Source organism: Tursiops truncatus, chromosome 6 (genome assembly GCF_011762595.2).
Source record: "Tursiops truncatus isolate mTurTru1 chromosome 6, mTurTru1.mat.Y, whole genome shotgun sequence".
NCBI lineage: Eukaryota > Metazoa > Chordata > Mammalia > Artiodactyla > Delphinidae > Tursiops > Tursiops truncatus.
The window spans coordinates 63,945,394-63,963,430 of NC_047039.1; the positions used below are offsets into that span (position 1 = coordinate 63,945,394).

An 18,037-nucleotide genomic window follows, 5' to 3' on the forward strand; every position below is an offset into this window, starting at 1 on the left:
TCCTGTGTTGAAATGACCATAACATCTCAGAACTTGATTTGAGGTCCACAGGTGAGATCTTCAGGGAGGAATTTCATACCTTCATAAATGTCTTACTCTTGTTTTATCAATCATATAGAACAACAGTTAACATTTTGTTGAGCAAAACGAGGGGGTAATGATGAACTTAAAAAAGAAGCCACCCTTATGCTGTGATAAACATCTGCAGGCTTCGGGCAACTGTCTGCTGAAGCAGTTTGAAGAGTAAATGTTTTTATCTCAGAAGAGAGTTACACTGATAACCTTTGACACTGGTGAAAATGTGGGACACATAAAGCTGAGACTGCCAGACCAGCTGAGAGTCGTGACTCGGCCTGCTGCTAACTGCCTGCTGTCACCAGACCCCAGGGAAGAGCAAAGTAACACAGAACTGAGAGGGGGTTCAACCATGTGCTGGGGAAGCTGCTCTGTGGCCCCCAGCAACCTGAAAATCACAGAATGAATGTTCAACCTAGAAAGGAAGCCTGAGGCCCCACGTACACATCCCCATCAGGGAAGGAAACTGGGACTCATTCCAAGAACCCATGTCGTCGTATAAATGAGATATTAAACTTGATTGCTCTTCAATTCAACTTTGTCCAACCACATGAAATGAAGATTCTATAAACATAAAAATCTTCCCTATGTTCTCCTTACAGCTATTTTTGCCTCAGTCTTGAATACCTACATTTACATGTCCTCCAAAATGCACAACTAAGGCATTATAAGTGTTCTCCTATGGCCCCCAGCAACCATTAAGAGCACTTGGAAATACACAGGATCGTAGAAAAATAAGGAACACATTTCATGGACACTAGCTTTTTCACCTAGACAGAGAAACTGTTTACTTCAGCAAATTCTGGGTCTTTTAGAAGACAGTGTCAATTTTATTGCTTTTTGAAATGCTGTGTAAAGCCTGAAACTTCACAATTTGCACATCAGCAAGATCCATCTTTAAGTTTAAATATATTTATGTGGTAAGGGAAAGTACATGCATTAGGAATATATAGAATTTTTTAAAATCATCATCATTTACATTAGAAATTTCTTTATACAAGCATCTCAACTTTTTTCTTTGAAAAAAAATTAGTGACTGGTAAGAATCCTCTGAGACTGCAGAAAATCCAGCTTCCCATTTAAGCAGCCTTTCACTGAGAGACATGAGTGATGGCAGACGAAGGCCTCTTAAGAATAGACTCAACAGAAAATGACAGCGGTTCATTCACTGAGAGTCTTGTTCCAACTTGTTTGGCTACGAAAAGGTCTTTTGCACATCTATCTATTGTAAATGTGTACTTCTGGTTCTCCTTGACTAAACACTCTCTGGGTTTCTTAGGGGCCTCTTCAAAGGCCTCTTTGACAGATGATGTTTTCAACTCGGGACCTGATTTGTCATTAAGAGTTTGCTGGAATAATGAGTGGAATGGATTATGTTTAAGTGGCAGAGGGTGCCTGGTGCTTTCTTTGCTGATCTTGGTTAAGACGTGCCCTTGAGCTGCCAGGGAGTCCGTGTCAACAACGGGCAAAAAATTCCGTTGGGGTGGGGAGAACGCAGACCTCTCGGGGACGGCCTGGTGACCCTGAAGGTCACTTCTTGAGATCTGGCCCTCAGGAGTGTGAGGCGGCACCAGAGAGCCTTCCAATTTCGGTGGCATTATATCATGATCTGTTCCGAGTCCATCGTGCAGTCGTACTCCCTTCAGGTCCCAGCTGGCCCCCGGCTTCAGGGCCTGAACTGACGTGGTAGCATTCAGCAGGCATTGCTGGTAGAGGAGGGTATCACTAATGGGGCCACACTTGGGCCAAACTAAAAATCTCGAGGACAGGGGATACTGCCTGTAGGTCGTGGCCACGCTGACATTGGAAGAAATTAGTTCCATATTCCCAGACCCTGAATACTGCATGGTGAGGTCAAGGCAGGTGGGCAAAAAATTGCAGAAGTCTTTGCTTGGTGGTTCCACTGGCGTGGGACTGTAGCCACTTTTGTAGGAGTTGTACTCAGAACCATGTACCATGCGATTGGGCAGGAATAGGGCAGCAGCTTGGGAAGCTTCCAACATCTCCCTCTCTTTATATTCTCTCTCCAGCATAATGTTCTCCAACTCTTTATCAGCAAAGGCCCGCCTTTTCCTCATCCGGTCACTTACTGGGGGAGGTAGAGGTAAACTCCCTCCCACATAAGTCTCTGATGGAATGGGGCGGTAGCCTAAAATAAGCAAGCATTGCACATGAAAGACATTAACATCTGATGAGGAAAAATCTGGGAATCCAGAAGGTAACAGAAACACTGCAAATCAGCAGGACAGTTATTTACAGTTCCACATCACTAGTATTTTTATACAGAAAGCAAAAGTATGGGTTCAATTTAGAATAGATCCCTTCACGGGGAAGGATATCCATACTGCAACTTTTTATTGTTGTTGTTTTTGTTGTGATAGGTTTGTTTACTTTGACAGGCATACTTTACTGGCTGAAATTTTAATATTCTCCCCAAGCTCCTACACATTAAGAGACAAGGCTGCTCATGTCGCTTCAATCAATGCTTTATTACTATCCATGTCATCTTTTTCAATTATTAAAAAAAGATATCTATACCTAGAGCTGATGTCACTTTTATTTTCTAAAGTTGGATCATTATGTACACATTGTTACAGTTGTAGAATAATCCAAGGAGAACTAGGAAAAAAGAGAAAGTTAAAGCAGATTAGTGAAGAGAAAAAGAGGAAAGACTTCAGGAAACAGAAAAGCACAGAAAACTGAAAAGAGCTGTTAACTAGTTAAACAGACTCTGCAGTGAACAATTTAACCAGGCCCCTACCCCTACCTCTGACCATCAGTACAAACAAACAAAGTGGGGGGGATCCCCTGCTATACTGAAAATAACTGGTCTAAAACATTTTTCACCAGTACCAATCACGTTGGCCAGATACCAAAATGGTTGAACAAGCAATCACTAGAACCCAGATTAAGTCATTATACATTTTATAAATAGGGACAAAGTCAAAAACAAAGATTAGTATAACATAAATAGAGTTCCTGGCAGCATAAAATACTTTATTTCACCATCCCCAAGCACTCACCACTATCAAATTTGTTTGAAGGATCCACTGTGATATCTGTGTGTACATAGTGACAAACCCATCATACTCATTTGCAAATAAAATAAAATTTGAAAATTAATGTGTACACTTCTATGGTAAGTTTTTACCAGGAAGTTATTTACTTGAATGTTCTATTCCACTTAGTCCTCTCACTTCTCAAGTTGCTTTGGCACAATTTCAATTTATCAGTGTGGTCCCTATGGTTATAAATCTGTTTACCCAGTTTGTAACCAAACTCATTTTGAATGCATGAGAAGCCATTCTAAGGTCAGAAGTATACAGCACAGGGTAAGACATGAACAAACTTTTAAACCTGTCCAGAAACAACTCAATTCAGAAGCCACATAAGAAAAAACAGAATACAAATGTCTACTTCAAAACAAACCAAAAAAAATCTGCTTTTCAACCTGACGCATAAAATGGCAGTGATTAGAGCAAATATAAACTTTCTTTTTCTCTAAATGGTGATAGTCAATATGTTATTTATTATGTCAATAAATAAATTCCATACCCAAACAGAGATGCTTTTAAAAAATCAGTAATATTTTAAGAAAAATTAATGTATTCCCAGGCTTTAGAGAAAGTGAACACATGAAGACTTCACTCTATTCAAATTCAACCTCCATTTCTCTTGTGTATTCAAAACCTCTTCCAGATTCTATGATCTCGACTGTCAAAATGGTAAAATGAAGTGTGGAATAACTGCAATTTAAGTAGATAATCCAGAGAGGAAAAGAATACAATTAAAAAGAGTGGGATTAAAGGCTGGATCGCCCAGACTAAAGGCCTTTATTGGTGTGGGTAGCTGTTAAACTCTTCACTTGACTCACTCTATTTAGCTCCAAATACAACTAAAGATTTCTTTTTTAAAAATTTATTTCCTTTCAGGACATCTGCTCTGGGATCATTTGGCAGTGTATCTGTACCTCCCTCACACTAGGGCAAACTTCATATGCACTCCATGTTAACCCATTAACTACGAAGCAGAAAAAATTATCAGTGATAAAAACCTCAGGAGGTATGTGAGATTCATTTTCTCACATCCTGATATCCTTCCAAAAGTTTCCAATAAAAAAGCATTTCCCCCTCAGAATGCTCCTTCACATGTAAATGGAAATGCCATGTGCCTGAATAATGAGAATCACTCAGAACATGGTTTAAAAGGCTAAAGAATAATTTTGCGTTGCTTTCTTTACCTTCTAAAATGCTTTTGGCCAGCAAACTGGGTGCCCTGACTTGCCTCTGATACATGGCTTTGCGCTCGAAATTATTCTGTTTCCCGGAAAGCCCCTTCTTGTCCTGTAAACACAAGAAACATAATCAATAATGCCCTGAAAAAAAACGTGGGAGACAAGGGAGAGGCATCAGCAACTCTCCTCATTCTAAATGTATTTATTTTCCCATCCCATGTGAAATTAATTCTAAAGGAATTAATATCAGCACCGCTTAATTCCAGGACAATGAGCTAAAAGCTCTGTCCGAAGCCTCCAACCGGTGAGCAGGGCCCCGGCTTTCCCTGGGGCCGCGTTGCTAGAGTCGGCCCAGACTCAGCCTGCAGCGAGAAGTGGGGGCCCAGCCTGGGAGGAAGTGAAATCCACAGTGGATGAGACGCTAGGAGCCTGGCCCTGAGAGAGCCGCGGCGGGCCGCTGCATCCTCGGAGCCCAGACTCGGGGCCGAAGACGCCAGGGACCTGACACTGGCCAGAGATGTGGGGCCGGTTTCTCCCCGCAGTAGGGCGGATGGGACCGGGAACAGGGGGTTGACAGAGAAAACTCAGAAGTTTTCGGGCCTGGCCAAAACTCCGGATTGCTTCACTGGGGGACTGGGACGCCTGAAGGCGAACAAAGCCTTCAGAGTCCGCAGGAGACGGGCGCACGCTCTGTCACCGCCCGGTCGATGGAATTCTGGGCCCTTCTACACCCGCGTCCCGCCCAGCAGGTCGCAGGGAGCGCGAGGGATCTCAGAGCCCTCGGTGCAACACACGCGGGGACACGGGAGGGGGCCGCGCCCCAGCCCAGGGTCGGGGCACCTCAGGCGTCCAGCGCGCTGCGCTCTCCGGGGCCCTTGAGAGGTTTCCCATGAGGGTCACTCACTGCCTGCGGCGGGCACGGTGATCCACTCCCCAGCACCTTCTGGACAAAAAGTAAAAATCAAAACTCCTCCCGCGCCCTGAGCGCGAGCAGGCCCGCGCAGCCTCCCTCCTGTGAGCGCGCTTGTGCAGGGACACAAGGAAACATTCAGTGCCAGGTTCAAGAAAAACCTCTCCCTTAAAGAAGATTCAGGCTCTCCTCACAGCCGTAGACCCGCGGTGAGAGGCGACAGAGAACCGTCAACTGGTTCTTAGGTAGTTCTCGAGGCCAGAAGTTTCTTCTAAATTCCCACGTCACTTTTGGTCTCCTCTGTAAAATGGGCAGGACACGTTCTCTCTCTCCTAAATGGCCCGTGACTGCGGAAGCGCCGTGAGAACTACGTGCTAAGTGGTTCTTTTTCGCGATCAGCACGGGTAATACGGCAATGGACGTCGTGCACTGCATCAACCTCTGTCCTCTTCCCTCCAACACCACCAGAGTAAACGTTAAAATATAAAAAATCGAAATAAAATACCTTTCCCATAATGTACCGAACGGGACTAACCACTTTAAAGGCCTCTCTGCCTGCTTTTTATTACAAAATCTTCTCTGCCAAGTTCCCCAACGATGGCCACGGCTTCCTCCCTCCCGACCCTGCAGGCCAGCGTTGGCAGAGGTGTCTTCACCATCCTTCTGAGAAAGTGCCAGAAGCCTCGAGTCCCCGGGCCCGGGTGTGTGCGGAGCGCGCCCCTCCGACTCCCGACCCCCACGGCGTCCCCAGACAGCCCGGCGGGGCGAGCCGGGCCGGCAGGTACGCACCTCGGTGGCCTGCTGCCTCCGGAGCGCCACCTGGGCGGCCATGACGCGCTGCCGCTCTACCACCAGCAGACAGTTGGCGCACTGGCAGTCACGCCAGCGGCAGAAGCGCTTGTGGCCCTTGAGGCAGGACACCACACCGTGGTTGCGGCAGCGCGCGCACTTGGGCGTGCGACTGAGCTTGCGCGGCTCCGCGCCGCCGCCGCCGCCCGCGTTCGCGCCGCGCTCCGGGGGCCCGGCCGGCGCCGACGAGGCCTGCGGCGCCGGAGGCGGCCTTGGCGCCAGGGTATCCTGCTGCTCCGGCCGGCCCGGCACGCCCGGTGACGCGCCCGCCTCCTCGCCATCGCCCTCGTCCTCCGCGTCGTCGTCGTCCTCGTCCTCCGCGTCGTCGTCATCCTCGCCGTCCCTGTCGGGCGGCGGCGGGCTGGGCCCGGGCGGCGTGGGCGGCGGCGCCTCGCGGCCGTCCTCCTCCAGCCCCAGGCTCTCCACGTCGATCTCCCAGTCCACTGCGGGAACCGGCTGCCGGACCGCCATGGCGCAGCACGCTTCGCCCGGGCCTACGCTGAGTCCCCTGCGCTATGGAGAGACAGGAAAAGAACCAGAGACCCACCGACCGCCGCCGTTAGGCACCGTTCCCGGGCCTTGGGCCCAGAGCTCCTGGTCTGCCCGCCTCCGACCCCTCGAGGAGCCCACTTCTCTACATGTCTTTCACATCCAGACCACACGTGCATTTCTTGAATCTTTAGGCCTGACCTTTAACCACAGCCCTCTTTGGCTTTACACACGCTTTGGGGACAAGGCCCTCAGTAAACGCACTGACCACACACAGAAGTATTGTGTCCAACTAGGTCGGCCTTGGCCACTTATCAGGCTTACCCATACCCAACTAGTATGGCCACGCTGAATATAAAAATGTCAATGGAAGAACTGTTTTCCTTCTAATCACAAGGGCCCTTCGGACCCTGCGAGGTACCACCCTACAACTCCCACACGCCTCTCATCCTCCTGCACCACTACAAGGAGCCCCTCTTGGGCTTGGAGAGGTTCTCTCATCCTCCCCCAATCCCCCCACCCCAGCACACCGCAGTTTTAATCAACTAAAAGCCAAAATTGTTCTGCTGCCAATAGAGCCCCATAGGGACACTGGGCACGGACCTGCAAACGCCCCCGTCCAGCATGGACAGTGTTTCAGTCCCGCAGAGCTAAGCCGCGTGGGCTCTCTTGTACATCGGACACGGTTTGCACTTTAAAGCAAGACATACAAGTAAAATAGGAAAGGTGATTCACGCCCTTCGCCCTCTCTGACACCCCAGCTACATCACAGCACTCACCAAGACTCTGAGGCCCCGGCTAAGCAGCCGAGGCAAAAGATATCCAGCCTTGGGACCTTGCTCTTGGGCTGCTGGCTGTGCTTGCAAACAGAAATCGGGGTTGCCACACCCTGTCACGAAATCGGGGGTTGACAGCTGGAGGCCCGGAGCCCAGTGGATGAGGAGTAGAGGAGAAGGGGCATGGAGAAGGTGAGTCAAATCCTCAGCGACCTCGCCCCGCACATCCCGGACTCTGCAAAGTTCTGATCTGTCCTCAGCAGCCCCGGGCGCTTCACCTCGCTGAGGCTGCTTTTGGCTTCCTCTGTCCCTAGCTGGGCGGGAAGGTTGGGCCGCCTTGACCAGGTTCAGGTCGCAAGCTCCCGTGGCAGGCGGGCGTACGCAGCAGCGTGCGACGCAGCGCCCCTCACAGCAGTCGCCAGCCTCCGCTCCCTTTCCTAGTATTATCCGCTCGGGCCCCCGAGCTCTGCGCCCGCTGATTGGCCGGTTGTCAGGCGGTGTGCACGATGATTGGCTGAGGCGCTTTGGCCCGGCGCTCCCCGCCTCCTCGCGTCCGCCGGGCCCCTCCTGCCGCGCTCCGCCAGAATCCTGCCGCGCGGCCTTCGGTGCAGCCGGGAAGGCTGTCCCGAGGTTTAAACCGAAGTGTGACGGCGCCGGCGGGAGTCGCCATTTATCTCGCGGGCTAAAAAAATAGCAGAGACGCACTCTTACGAATCGCGTTGTCCTCAAGAGAAAGTAACAGACGACAAGGCAGAGATCGGAAAAGCTACGTCATCAGCATCACCGGTGTATCTGGGACTCAATCATTAACCCAAAGCTAGATGCGGAAATAAGAGCAGTGCACGGCGGCATCCTACTTTCTCCTGCGAGAATAAATCAATGGTTACCTTGCACCACAGCACCGGCTTAGAGGACTTACGAACTGTAGATACTTTTGTGGCTATCGCCATTCATCCTCAAGGTGCAAAGTGGTTCCTCGTTAATTTTCACCACGCCCGTGAGACAGGCAGGTCACCAAGTCACCTACGTCACTTATATTTTTCTATATGAATTACTATGAGTTGATTTGAGGGAGAACGGAAATACATGCCATTAAGAGATTTAAGTACAATATATTCACTCTAAGCATTTTTTAAAACGAAGCTCTTTTTTAAAGAGGACTTTTTGGTATTCATGAATGTATTTATAAGGGGGAAAAGGGGCTTCTTCATTAATCTCTTACATAAATGTTTAGTAACAGTTATGTTTCCAATATCCTGAAAGAGGGAATTAGTCTTCTAATTCAACGCTGCATTTTACTTCTTGAACTAAATTTAAAGTTACTTAGACGCTTTTCTACTTACACCTTTAAATAATCAGTGCCTCTTAAGATCTGTTTCGGAGACAGATTAGAAAATTGAGTGCCAATGCACTGAGCACATAGTAGACCCCCTATATATTTGTTAAACGAAGGAAATTACTGAAAGTTAGAAATTAACCAGGCTCGGAGCGGCGGGAACGAGGAAGCTTAGGAATTACTACTGTGAAATTAACGCGATGTGCCGGAGGCACAGGTATTCCAAATCCTTTGGCGATGTGGAAAGTTCTTCCCTAGTTACCAGGCACTGGGATTTCCCTTTGTGCGGGTTCTTCTCCCCAGAGCCGCTTTCGATGCCCAGCGAAGGAAGTGGAGAAACAGTTCTGTATACTCCTGTTGGATGCTCAGTGGCTCTGGGCGTCTGGGAGGGTGGCTTGGGAGCTGTGTGCCCTCAAACACAGGACAAAGAATCAAGCAGACTTGTTCGTGCCTCCCGTTTGGCACCACCTAATAACACCAGTGAGTTTTACCTTTTGCGTAGTTTCTCATATTCATCAATGTGCATTTGTTCACCTATGTTAGAGCATTTGAATTCTTGAGCGCAGCAGAAGTGTGTTATTTTCCCCCGTTTTCCAACGATGAAACAGAAATTGAAAGAGGAGCCCTGGGTCACGAAATGGGAGGGCAATGGACTGGTGAGCACCCAGGTCCTAGGTCGGCCTCTGCTCTGAAGTCTCAAACTTTGACGACCCCTTCGCTCCACGCCAGAAAAACTCACAATGGGTTCGTGTTTTTTATTTTATTCCCCTGCACCTTTTTCTGATTTTGGTACTTGGCATCATGACCTCCCCTTCTGAGTCTCCCCCTGTAGCTTTTTTACCTTTGCAAACAGGCATCTCAATGCTTCTACCCCGCGACGCGCAAGAAAACTGCAAACCCCCTCCACTGCCAGTGCGTGTGCAAGCAGTTGGCAGGCTGGGTTTTTATTTTTTGTTTTTACGGCGGGGGGAGGGGCACGGAGGGGCGGAGGACAGGAAATCGTTAGCCTTTCACTAGTTATTTTGAATATCAAGAAACAAAATCAAGAAAGTAAGTTTGCTAAACTAGTGGTTACCCTAGGGGAGATGGAAGGGGGAGGGGCACAAAAAAGTAGGTGAGCAAATTTGGGGTAGCTAGATTGAGGGGAAGGGGAACCAGGAGGGAACGGGAGGGGAAAGAGGCTGTTTCCTAAACAGAAAATAAACAAGACGGCCAGCCCTTGAACTAGTTCGAGTGATAAAAGTTGCCACATAAGGAGAAAACAAGTGGGATTTGCGTACAGTAAACTGTGCGGGCTGAAGACAGAACAGGGGATAGGAGTTGGGGGGAGGGCGGCTCCTGGAAGCCTATCGCGAGAGCAAGGCCCTCAGAAGTCAGAGCCAGTTGTGCCTTCCCCTGCACAGTGTCCGGCTGGACTTAGGAAAAGCAGTGCCCAGGAACTTACTGGAGGGGTGGGGCTCCCTGGCTCCAGGTGTGTGGGCCCAGGACCAATCCCTCCACTGCACACTCATCCCCCCCATCAAAAATCTACACTACAGCCTCACTGCTTCCTCCAGGCTTCCCTGCCCATCTCCAGATACCCCCCCATCTCGTCCTATTCTCCTTGCACCCCATCTGCGGTACTTGCGGGCATGCAGCTGTAATCGTGATCCAGTTGAATTACACTCCATTCCCTGGCCCTGAACTCTCCAGAAAATCACAATCCCACCAATTGCTGAGAGGTGAAATGGTGTGGGAGTGGGGTGGGGAAAGAGAGGTTTTTCTATTGGGACGAGTCTCGGGAAGCCTGAGGAACTCTAATATTAAATAAGAAATTATCTGGATAATCTGGGGAGGGGGGTTTATGACTGCACAAACTGATTAGTAAACTAAATATTCAGAGGCAATAGGAGTCAGAGAGCCTGGGCTCCAGGCTGGTTGTTGGTTGTTCCACCCACTACCTGATTTGGTTGATTAACTCCCTGGACCTCAGTTGCCTCATCTGCAAAATGGGAAGAATGCCCTTCTTTGGCCTGTCGTGGCTGTGAAGATGGTAATAATGAGGATAGTCTTCACATCGTAAGAGCTCAGTAAACGTTTGCTTAGCCCGCTGTGGTAGCCCATGCAGCCCCAGGAGGGCCGGGCCACGGCATGCCTCCCAAGCTTGACTGAAAGGCAAGGGCGCAAAGAATCCAGCTCCTTCCTCCAGGTCCCTGTCTTAAAAGGGGTCAGGCCGTGACTGAGGACCTGTTAGGTGAGGAAACAGAAGTCCTCTGGGCTTGTAAACCGACACCAAATTACGAAGTGCAATTGCGGCTTCCTGCTTGTAAATTACAAAGCAGCGGGCCGCCACTGACTCTGCCAGTCCCCCCAGGTGGGGGCGGCTTCGGGGGTTGCGTCTCTCAGAGCTGGCCGTCGCTGAGGGACCCCCTCTCCTCCCTCTCCCCTTCCCCCAATTCTCTCTCACCCCGCACCCCTTCACCTTCTCATGCAGCTCGGACACTCGCGGTCCTAAGCGCCCGCCTCCCCCACCGAGTCAAGCAAGGGAATCTGAAGGAAAAAAGCAGGAAAAGGGGGACGGGGAGTCTCCCTCTCTCCTCTTTCTAAATGTGTATGTGGCGGTTCTTTTCTACTCTCAAAAAAAAAACGGGGGGGGGGGAGAAGCGTGTTTCAGATTGGCCCCCGCTCACCCATCAATTCCTTGCTACGAATCCCAGCGGGTTCGGCCGCCGCCTTCCTCTGCGTGGCCACGCCGGCTGGGATCTGACTCCAGGGCGTCTAGCTTCCCAACCTGGCCCGGCCACCTCCCACGCGATCACTGAGGGCCGGGCCGCGGGAATGCAGCGGGGTTTCTGGGCCCAGGCTCCACGCAGACAATCCGGCTTGGAGGCTGAGCGTCAGGGTTTCGGAGCAGGCTCACGGGGGGTTAAGATGCCAGATCTGCTGCTCCTTGGCTGGGGGAGAGCGAGGAGTATCCTAAACTGCCTCGGCACCTCACTCCACAACTGCAAAGTGAAGTTAACCCTACTGTTGGTGATGTGTGTAGACCCCCCTGGCACGGTGACCCGCCCATACTGAGCACTCAGTACTTGGGAGTTGTTGTTTTTTTGTTTTTTGTTTGTTTTTTTTTTTTTTTTTTGTATTAGTTGTATCATTGTAACTCAAGGAACTGGCCTGCGGAGAGCCCGAGGCCGGGAAATTCGAGGCCGATTTCCTCGGACCTCGCCCGACTTCCCAGCCTCCGAGGCCCTGTGAGGCCTGCGCCGCACCGCCAGACTGAGCGGCCTCCCTACATCAACCTGCCGCGAGCGCCCGGGGAGGTGAATGGTTTTTGGAAACACCTGGGCATGGCAGGAGTGCTTTGCTGGGGCTGGCTACGGCTCTGTTTTCTTTCCAGAAGGCAACCTCGAATCCACCGCCTCTCGCGGAAAGTTACTCTTCATGTTGTATCGTCTCACAACTTTGACCGGCTGTGGACCGGGCTAAATAAATAATCCCAGATGCGATTGCGGAGATACGATTTCCCAATCTGCTTTGCGTAATCAAATATACGACCTGTCACAAGCAATGGAGGGTGGGGGGGCCGGGGGGCGTGTGGGGGGATGAGGCAGCTTGCGGAAGATAACCGTTCTCCGAGAACTCTCCCTTTCCCTGCTCGGTGTGTCCAAAAAAAAAAAAAAAAGCTTAATAGAAAAGGACAATGCGATCTGGGCTCTCATCCCTCCTCCGTGGAAGCAAGGTTTAAATCACCGGTATTTATGACAGAAAGGGACGCGCTTAGTCCACGCCTCCTTGTTTTACAAATGGAAAGGAAAATTGAGTTTACAGAAGTTCACGGCACTTGCCAGGGAGACGCATAGCTCCATAGTGACTGTGTGGGACCAAAGAGGCCAAGTAACTCCCCCCCCTCCACCTCAATGTCTTCACACCATTCAAACAAAAATGTGCCCTTTGCGGCGGGATGCGGAGTCAGATGCCGGCTGTGTGAAGCAATCCTAGAACATTCAAGCATCTGCCAGCCAACCCGCCCCAACCCCCAGGCAGCTTCCGTCCTCCGTGCTGGGAAATGTGGCTCAATTCACTTGGGGGTCAAGTAGCAGCTAGGAGATGAAGCAACCGCAGACCTCCTTGACTTCTTAGTACCCGGTCCAAATGGTCGTCAGGGGAGGTAGAGACTCAGGGTTGTAGCTGAGGCCTGCGTTCCATCGCAGGGGTGGTGTCCTTGCTTGTTGCCACATCGGGAGGCACAGAGAGCTCCTGCTTGGGGCCTCTCTGCAGCCCCTAGGAGGCCTCATGATCACCTGACGGTGAACCCTTAACCCTGAGAACTGTCCACCCCTACTCCCATCCCATATGGGGCCTTCATGTTTCTAGGGGGCAGATTTTAACCACACTCAAATGACTTTCCATATTTTCCCAACAATCCAACTACCAAGTAGAAAGGAGGAGGAAAGCAAGGTGTTTGCAGGGCAGGCACTATGGTGAAAATTTAACTCATCCATGGCAGGAGCCATTGGGCAAACCTCTTCACCTTCCTGGGCCTCAGGTTCCTTGACAAAAGTGAGCAGTAAATTTCAGTGGTTTCCAAGTTCTTTCTTAAACATTAACATCAATAACAAATGCTAACTACCACTTGATGGTTATCATGGTTCAGATAATAAGTTCGAGGCATGAAGCAAGTCCAAGAAGGACAAGAAGAAGAAGAGGGAGGAAAAAGAATTAGAAACAAACCAACTTCGGTGTTGATTTTGGCATCTTGGTGACAGTTCTGCTCCTCCCTACTTCCGTTGTTGATCCTAATCAAAATCCTGGTTAAAAATGTGATAATGAAACCCAAAAATGTCAACTAGTGAAAGATGGGGACATGGAATAGTTTCACAAAAGATGCAGGTCCCCAGAGCCCAGATCCAATGCAGACTCATTCAAGTGACTCTTAGAGGGTTCTCACATGTCATCAAGGTTCTATGATCTTGTGACTTCTAGATTAGGTCCGTATGGCCGGATTTTAAGCAAAAAAGTTACCAGGCCACTCAAACAGGCCTCCCTAGCCCTGTCCTGTGTGATATGCTCCCTCTGGGGTCTGAGTTTGGGCTCTGGAGAAGGCCAAACATTTCCTTTGCTGTTAGCCCAGAAGTCTCCCTGAAATGTGTCCTTGCCAGCCGGAGGAATTCCTCCCAATTTCTACCAGAAGCATCCCTATGGTCAAGCTTTACCCCAACCTAGTAGAAGATTCCAGCAGTGTGATATGCACAGCACAGATGCTCCACGATGTCCATCATGATGGATTGGGGGGAGGGAAGGAGTGGCTAAGAAGAGAGGATCAAACCATACTGGGCTCTGTCTTTGCTTTCACCTGGATAGCAAGCGACCATCCATATATCCAAGCGACTGAAGTGTGATCACCAAAACACAGACACTTCTATATACATAGTACTTGACCTGCCTGAGTTTTGAGATTCTCTCCCTCTATGAAATAATTAGTGAAGAAAAGTAGAAGACTCTCCAGGGATTCTGTTCTAGCCCTTGTTTTGCCAACTAAAGTAACCCTTGACCTTGGGCCAATTTACTCACCATCACTCCTTTAGGCTTCAATTGGCTACTCTGCAAAATGAAAGACTTGAACCAAATTACGTCTAAAGGTCTTTCCCATATTTTTAAAAATACTTTTGGGTGGAGTGAGAAAATGAAAAAGGCTTGTGTGACGGTTTCTCCATGGAGGTGTGTGGGAAGGAGAGAGAGGGGACAGGGAAAGAAGAAAGCCCAGCTTGAGGGCGCACCCCTTATAACAAAGTGCTACATAAACTTTAAGAGCCATGAGGAAATATTCTCTTTGAAAACGCTGACCCCAGCCAGCAGGAGGGTGTTCTAAGGGAGAAAAGATGAGGAGTTCGAAGGGGGCAGGCAAAGGGGACATGTCACTTGCTTCAAACTGATTTAACGGGGTGAGAGTGCAGGTGCAAGAAACTCCTGTCCTCACCTCCTGGCCACCAACCCCCTGCCCCCGCCCCCAGCCCTCCACCCCTACCCCTTCTTTTGCAGAAGATTTATTGGCGAGGTGAGGCCAGGCTAACAAAACTGCAACCCCGGGTGCTTCGGACCCCGCAAGAATGCTTTGATCCTCCCACAGTGTCTAGTGGTCCCCAGCGGATTGCATTGCCAAATGCCAGGGACCCCCTGGGCGGGGCCACTGCCCAAGGATCCAGCTTCCCCAAAACCAGCGGTGGGTGCATCCTCCCTGCGGCAAGAAGCCGCGTGGGGGCGCGCCAACCAGCACTCGATAGACACGGCGGAGACCCAGAGGCGCCGGGGTCCCGCGGCCTCGGAACCCGAGCAGCACCGCGCACCAGCCGCGTGAAATCCTCGCGCCCTCCCGCCCTCTTTTCTAGGTGGGGTCGGCGGTCAGTGGCGAACAGTGATCGATTGGAAGTCTGAAGGGTCATCGGCGAAGGAGGGAGAGACTGTAGGGGTCATTTGCTTGTCTGGGGGCTTCTGAATCCTACTCCTTCTAGTCTTTTAAGCGTCTACTTGGAGAGGGGGCTTTCTTGCGCTGATTCTTGGATTACTTTTCCCGGGACGGAAAGGAGAAGAAGGAATCACAGTTATTGACGGCCCACCGTTTGTCAGATTCCATGCCAGATCCTTCCAACTTCGTGCTATCAACTCTTCACAGCTTTTCATTTTACAGTTAAAGATGCAGGTTCCAAGAGGCTGTGCTGTCCAGGGTACAGGGCTAGGACAACAGAACCCAGATCTGAATTTGAAGCCTCCCATTCCAGCATGCTTCCCACCAGTAGTTACCTAGACCTAAGTCCCAGCTGCTTCTGCAGGAAACCAATCCCCCAAACTCCGAAGTTAGGAAATGACCCAAGACAAATCCTCATAATGCAAAGATTACAGGAAGCTGTGTAAACCAGCCTGGGCTCTGAAAGCACAGAAGACCCCAAATCATTTCTGAGGCTCCTGAGAAGTTTTGGACAAGTCACGTGACCTCTCTATGTTTCAGTTACTCATTTGTAAGATGAGGATAATAAATACTTTTCCTTGCCAATACCAGTGGTTTCCTAAGTTCAAAATGGAAAAAAAAAAAAAAACTAGAATTCTTTGGAAATAATAAAGCATTCTGAACATAAGGTATTAATGAGGTCCCCCTTGTCTTATTTTGCCAAATCAGGAACACCATGCCCTGTGTAGCAAGTTGATAAGATCAAATAAAATGATGGCTGTGAAAGGCCACAGAGGGGAATACTGTGCTGTTTTATTAATGATTGTTCAAGCAATACCCTTCTCAGAAATGAAGCTGCCATTATGTTCCTTCATTAGCCAAATTAAAACTTCAGTGCTTCAAGCTTTGGAATGCTTACATAGATTTCTTTAACCCCGTGGAAGCATTGAGAAGGAAATATTATTCTCACTTTGAAAAGCAAGAGGGATGCAGAAAGTTAACAAAAAACCTTGCTACATAAACGTATTGACCAAAAGGCTTTCCATTTCTCCTCCAAAAAAAAAAACTTTGTGTCATTGTGCACGGTAGAACAGATTCATCTTTAACTCTCTTACCTCAGTCTGCTAAGGCTGATTTCCAGCCTTTTCTTTTTCTTATACTTTTAATAATGGAAATGTTAAACAATATACAAAAGCAGGCCAAATAGTGTAATGTCCATTAGCATAATCCAATAGTATAATATCCATGCTATTCATATATCCATATGGATACACAATATCTATATAACCGTTAGCCAGATTTAACAGTTGTCCTGGGCCATTCTTTCTGTCCCTCCTTTCTCAGAAGAATACTTTAGAAGGTCCACTGCATTTCTGTCGATTAAAGCTGCAGCCCCACTGACTGAGTTGGTAAGATTTAATTACAGTAATTGGATAGAATTTCTTGGGCCTCAGATCTGATATCTCTTTGAATTCACAACCTTGTGATAAATCATTCCAGCAAAATACTCATTGTTTGAGCAATTGGCTTTATATGCCAATGGACTGGAACCAGAGACACAGGTGGCAGAAGTGAATCATGGCTCTAGATTCTAGAAACTGAATTCCTTCTTTTCTAGTGCAGCCTTTTCTAACCAAAACACACAGTAATTAATTACTCCTTCAAAAGGTTTAGGATTCTTATACTGTACAGGCCTGGAATTAGTTCCTTTAGCAGAGTTTACCTCAGCCCTGGGTGTAGATCTATGAACCTGTTGGACTCCCTACACTCGAGAGAATTTTACTTTTTGCCCAAGACACACCTTGAGCCCGGCCTAAGACATCTTCAACTGTCTCACATTTACATTAAAACCTCCCCGGAGCTCAAAGAACAGGAGTTTTGTTGTCACTGTTTTCTTTTCTATGGTTTTTCTTTATCCTGGTTTGCACAGTGCATGCAGACATCTGTACACTTAACTTTCATCTACTTAAGAGTTACAAGTCAGTAGACTTGGCTTATCTTTTCCAAAAGCACTAGAACTGGCCTCAGTACACAGTCCAGTGTATGAAAACACGTAATCAAGTTCCAGTTACAGCATTCCCTATAGTATTCCCAGATGCTCCCTGTCATTTGGCAAATCTATAATGTAATAAATATTGATGGTTCCCTTACATGTGGTGTTAAGATCTGCCCAGCCAAATGTTTTTTTTCTGCACTGTCTTTTAAAAATGTGTTGCTAAAGTTGTTGTCCTGAATTTTGTTTGTACTCTGGCAGCTTTACTTAAATGTCAACCAGATGCAGAATTTCATTGTAGTGTTTTCCTTTTTTTTTTTTTTAATTTGTCCCTGTGGCTTGTTGTGTTTTAAGACATTTTTTAAAAGTCTTTCTAACATGTCTGTTCCTGACTGAAGATAAAACATTTTAAAAATCAACGAACTTCTTCAATTAACACGTTCTAATTTTCCTTTCTGGCTACAAGATCACGGTTTCTGAATTTCAAATGGTTTTCAAGGCAAGATACAAGTAGAGTAACTGCCTCATTGAGTGTAGCTTAATGTTACTGTAACGGTGACTTCTGCACCATGGAAGGGAACTGTCACTTACAACCTTTTTCCCTCCTCTTCCAGTTACACACACGCTTCCATTCAAAGCCCTGTCTTCTCTCCTTTCCAAAAATATTATCCTTCTGGGGAGAAATTTTTCATGCATAAACTCAGCTCAACCAGTGACTTTTTTCAAACAAAATTTGAGAAAACCAATTCTTAATTATTTTAGGGAGGTAACATATACACTAGTTTTTAAACCTAGCTTTGAGCATGTTGATAATTAAAAATTTAAAGAGAAAAACCCATGCATTTAGCCTGTGATGAGAAAGACTCTTGAGTCTTTTGGAAGTTACCAAACTCTTAGTAAAAGCAAAAGGGTTTTTATAACTAGTTTACATTACAGACGCTACAGCAGGACAGA

The 18,037-nt window shown here is 48.3% G+C and overlaps 1 protein-coding gene across 7 annotated transcripts; it reads right to left on the reverse strand.

Moving 5' to 3' along the window:
• Positions 1–768: 768 nt before the first annotated feature.
• DMRT2 (doublesex and mab-3 related transcription factor 2) lies at positions 769–7,835 on the reverse strand. 7 transcript variants are annotated; one of them, XM_073806173.1, is made up of 5 exons: positions 7,337–7,770; positions 6,009–6,576; positions 5,214–5,252; positions 4,316–4,418; positions 832–2,224 (listed from the first exon to the last, which is right to left on the reverse strand). In XM_073806173.1, the coding sequence occupies exons 2-5, from the start codon at positions 6,537–6,539 to the stop codon at positions 1,167–1,169; spliced, it is 1,731 nt and encodes a 576-aa protein (XP_073662274.1). In that variant the 5' UTR covers positions 6,540–6,576; positions 7,337–7,770; the 3' UTR covers positions 832–1,166. The 7 variants fall into 7 exon arrangements, with proteins under 7 accessions (XP_019790310.1, XP_073662276.1, XP_073662277.1 ...); XM_073806172.1 differs by having other exon boundaries at positions 6,009–6,581; XM_019934751.3 differs by lacking the exon at positions 5,214–5,252 and having other exon boundaries at positions 769–2,224; positions 6,009–6,581; positions 7,337–7,774.
• Between the last annotated feature and the right edge of the window lie 10,202 nt (positions 7,836–18,037).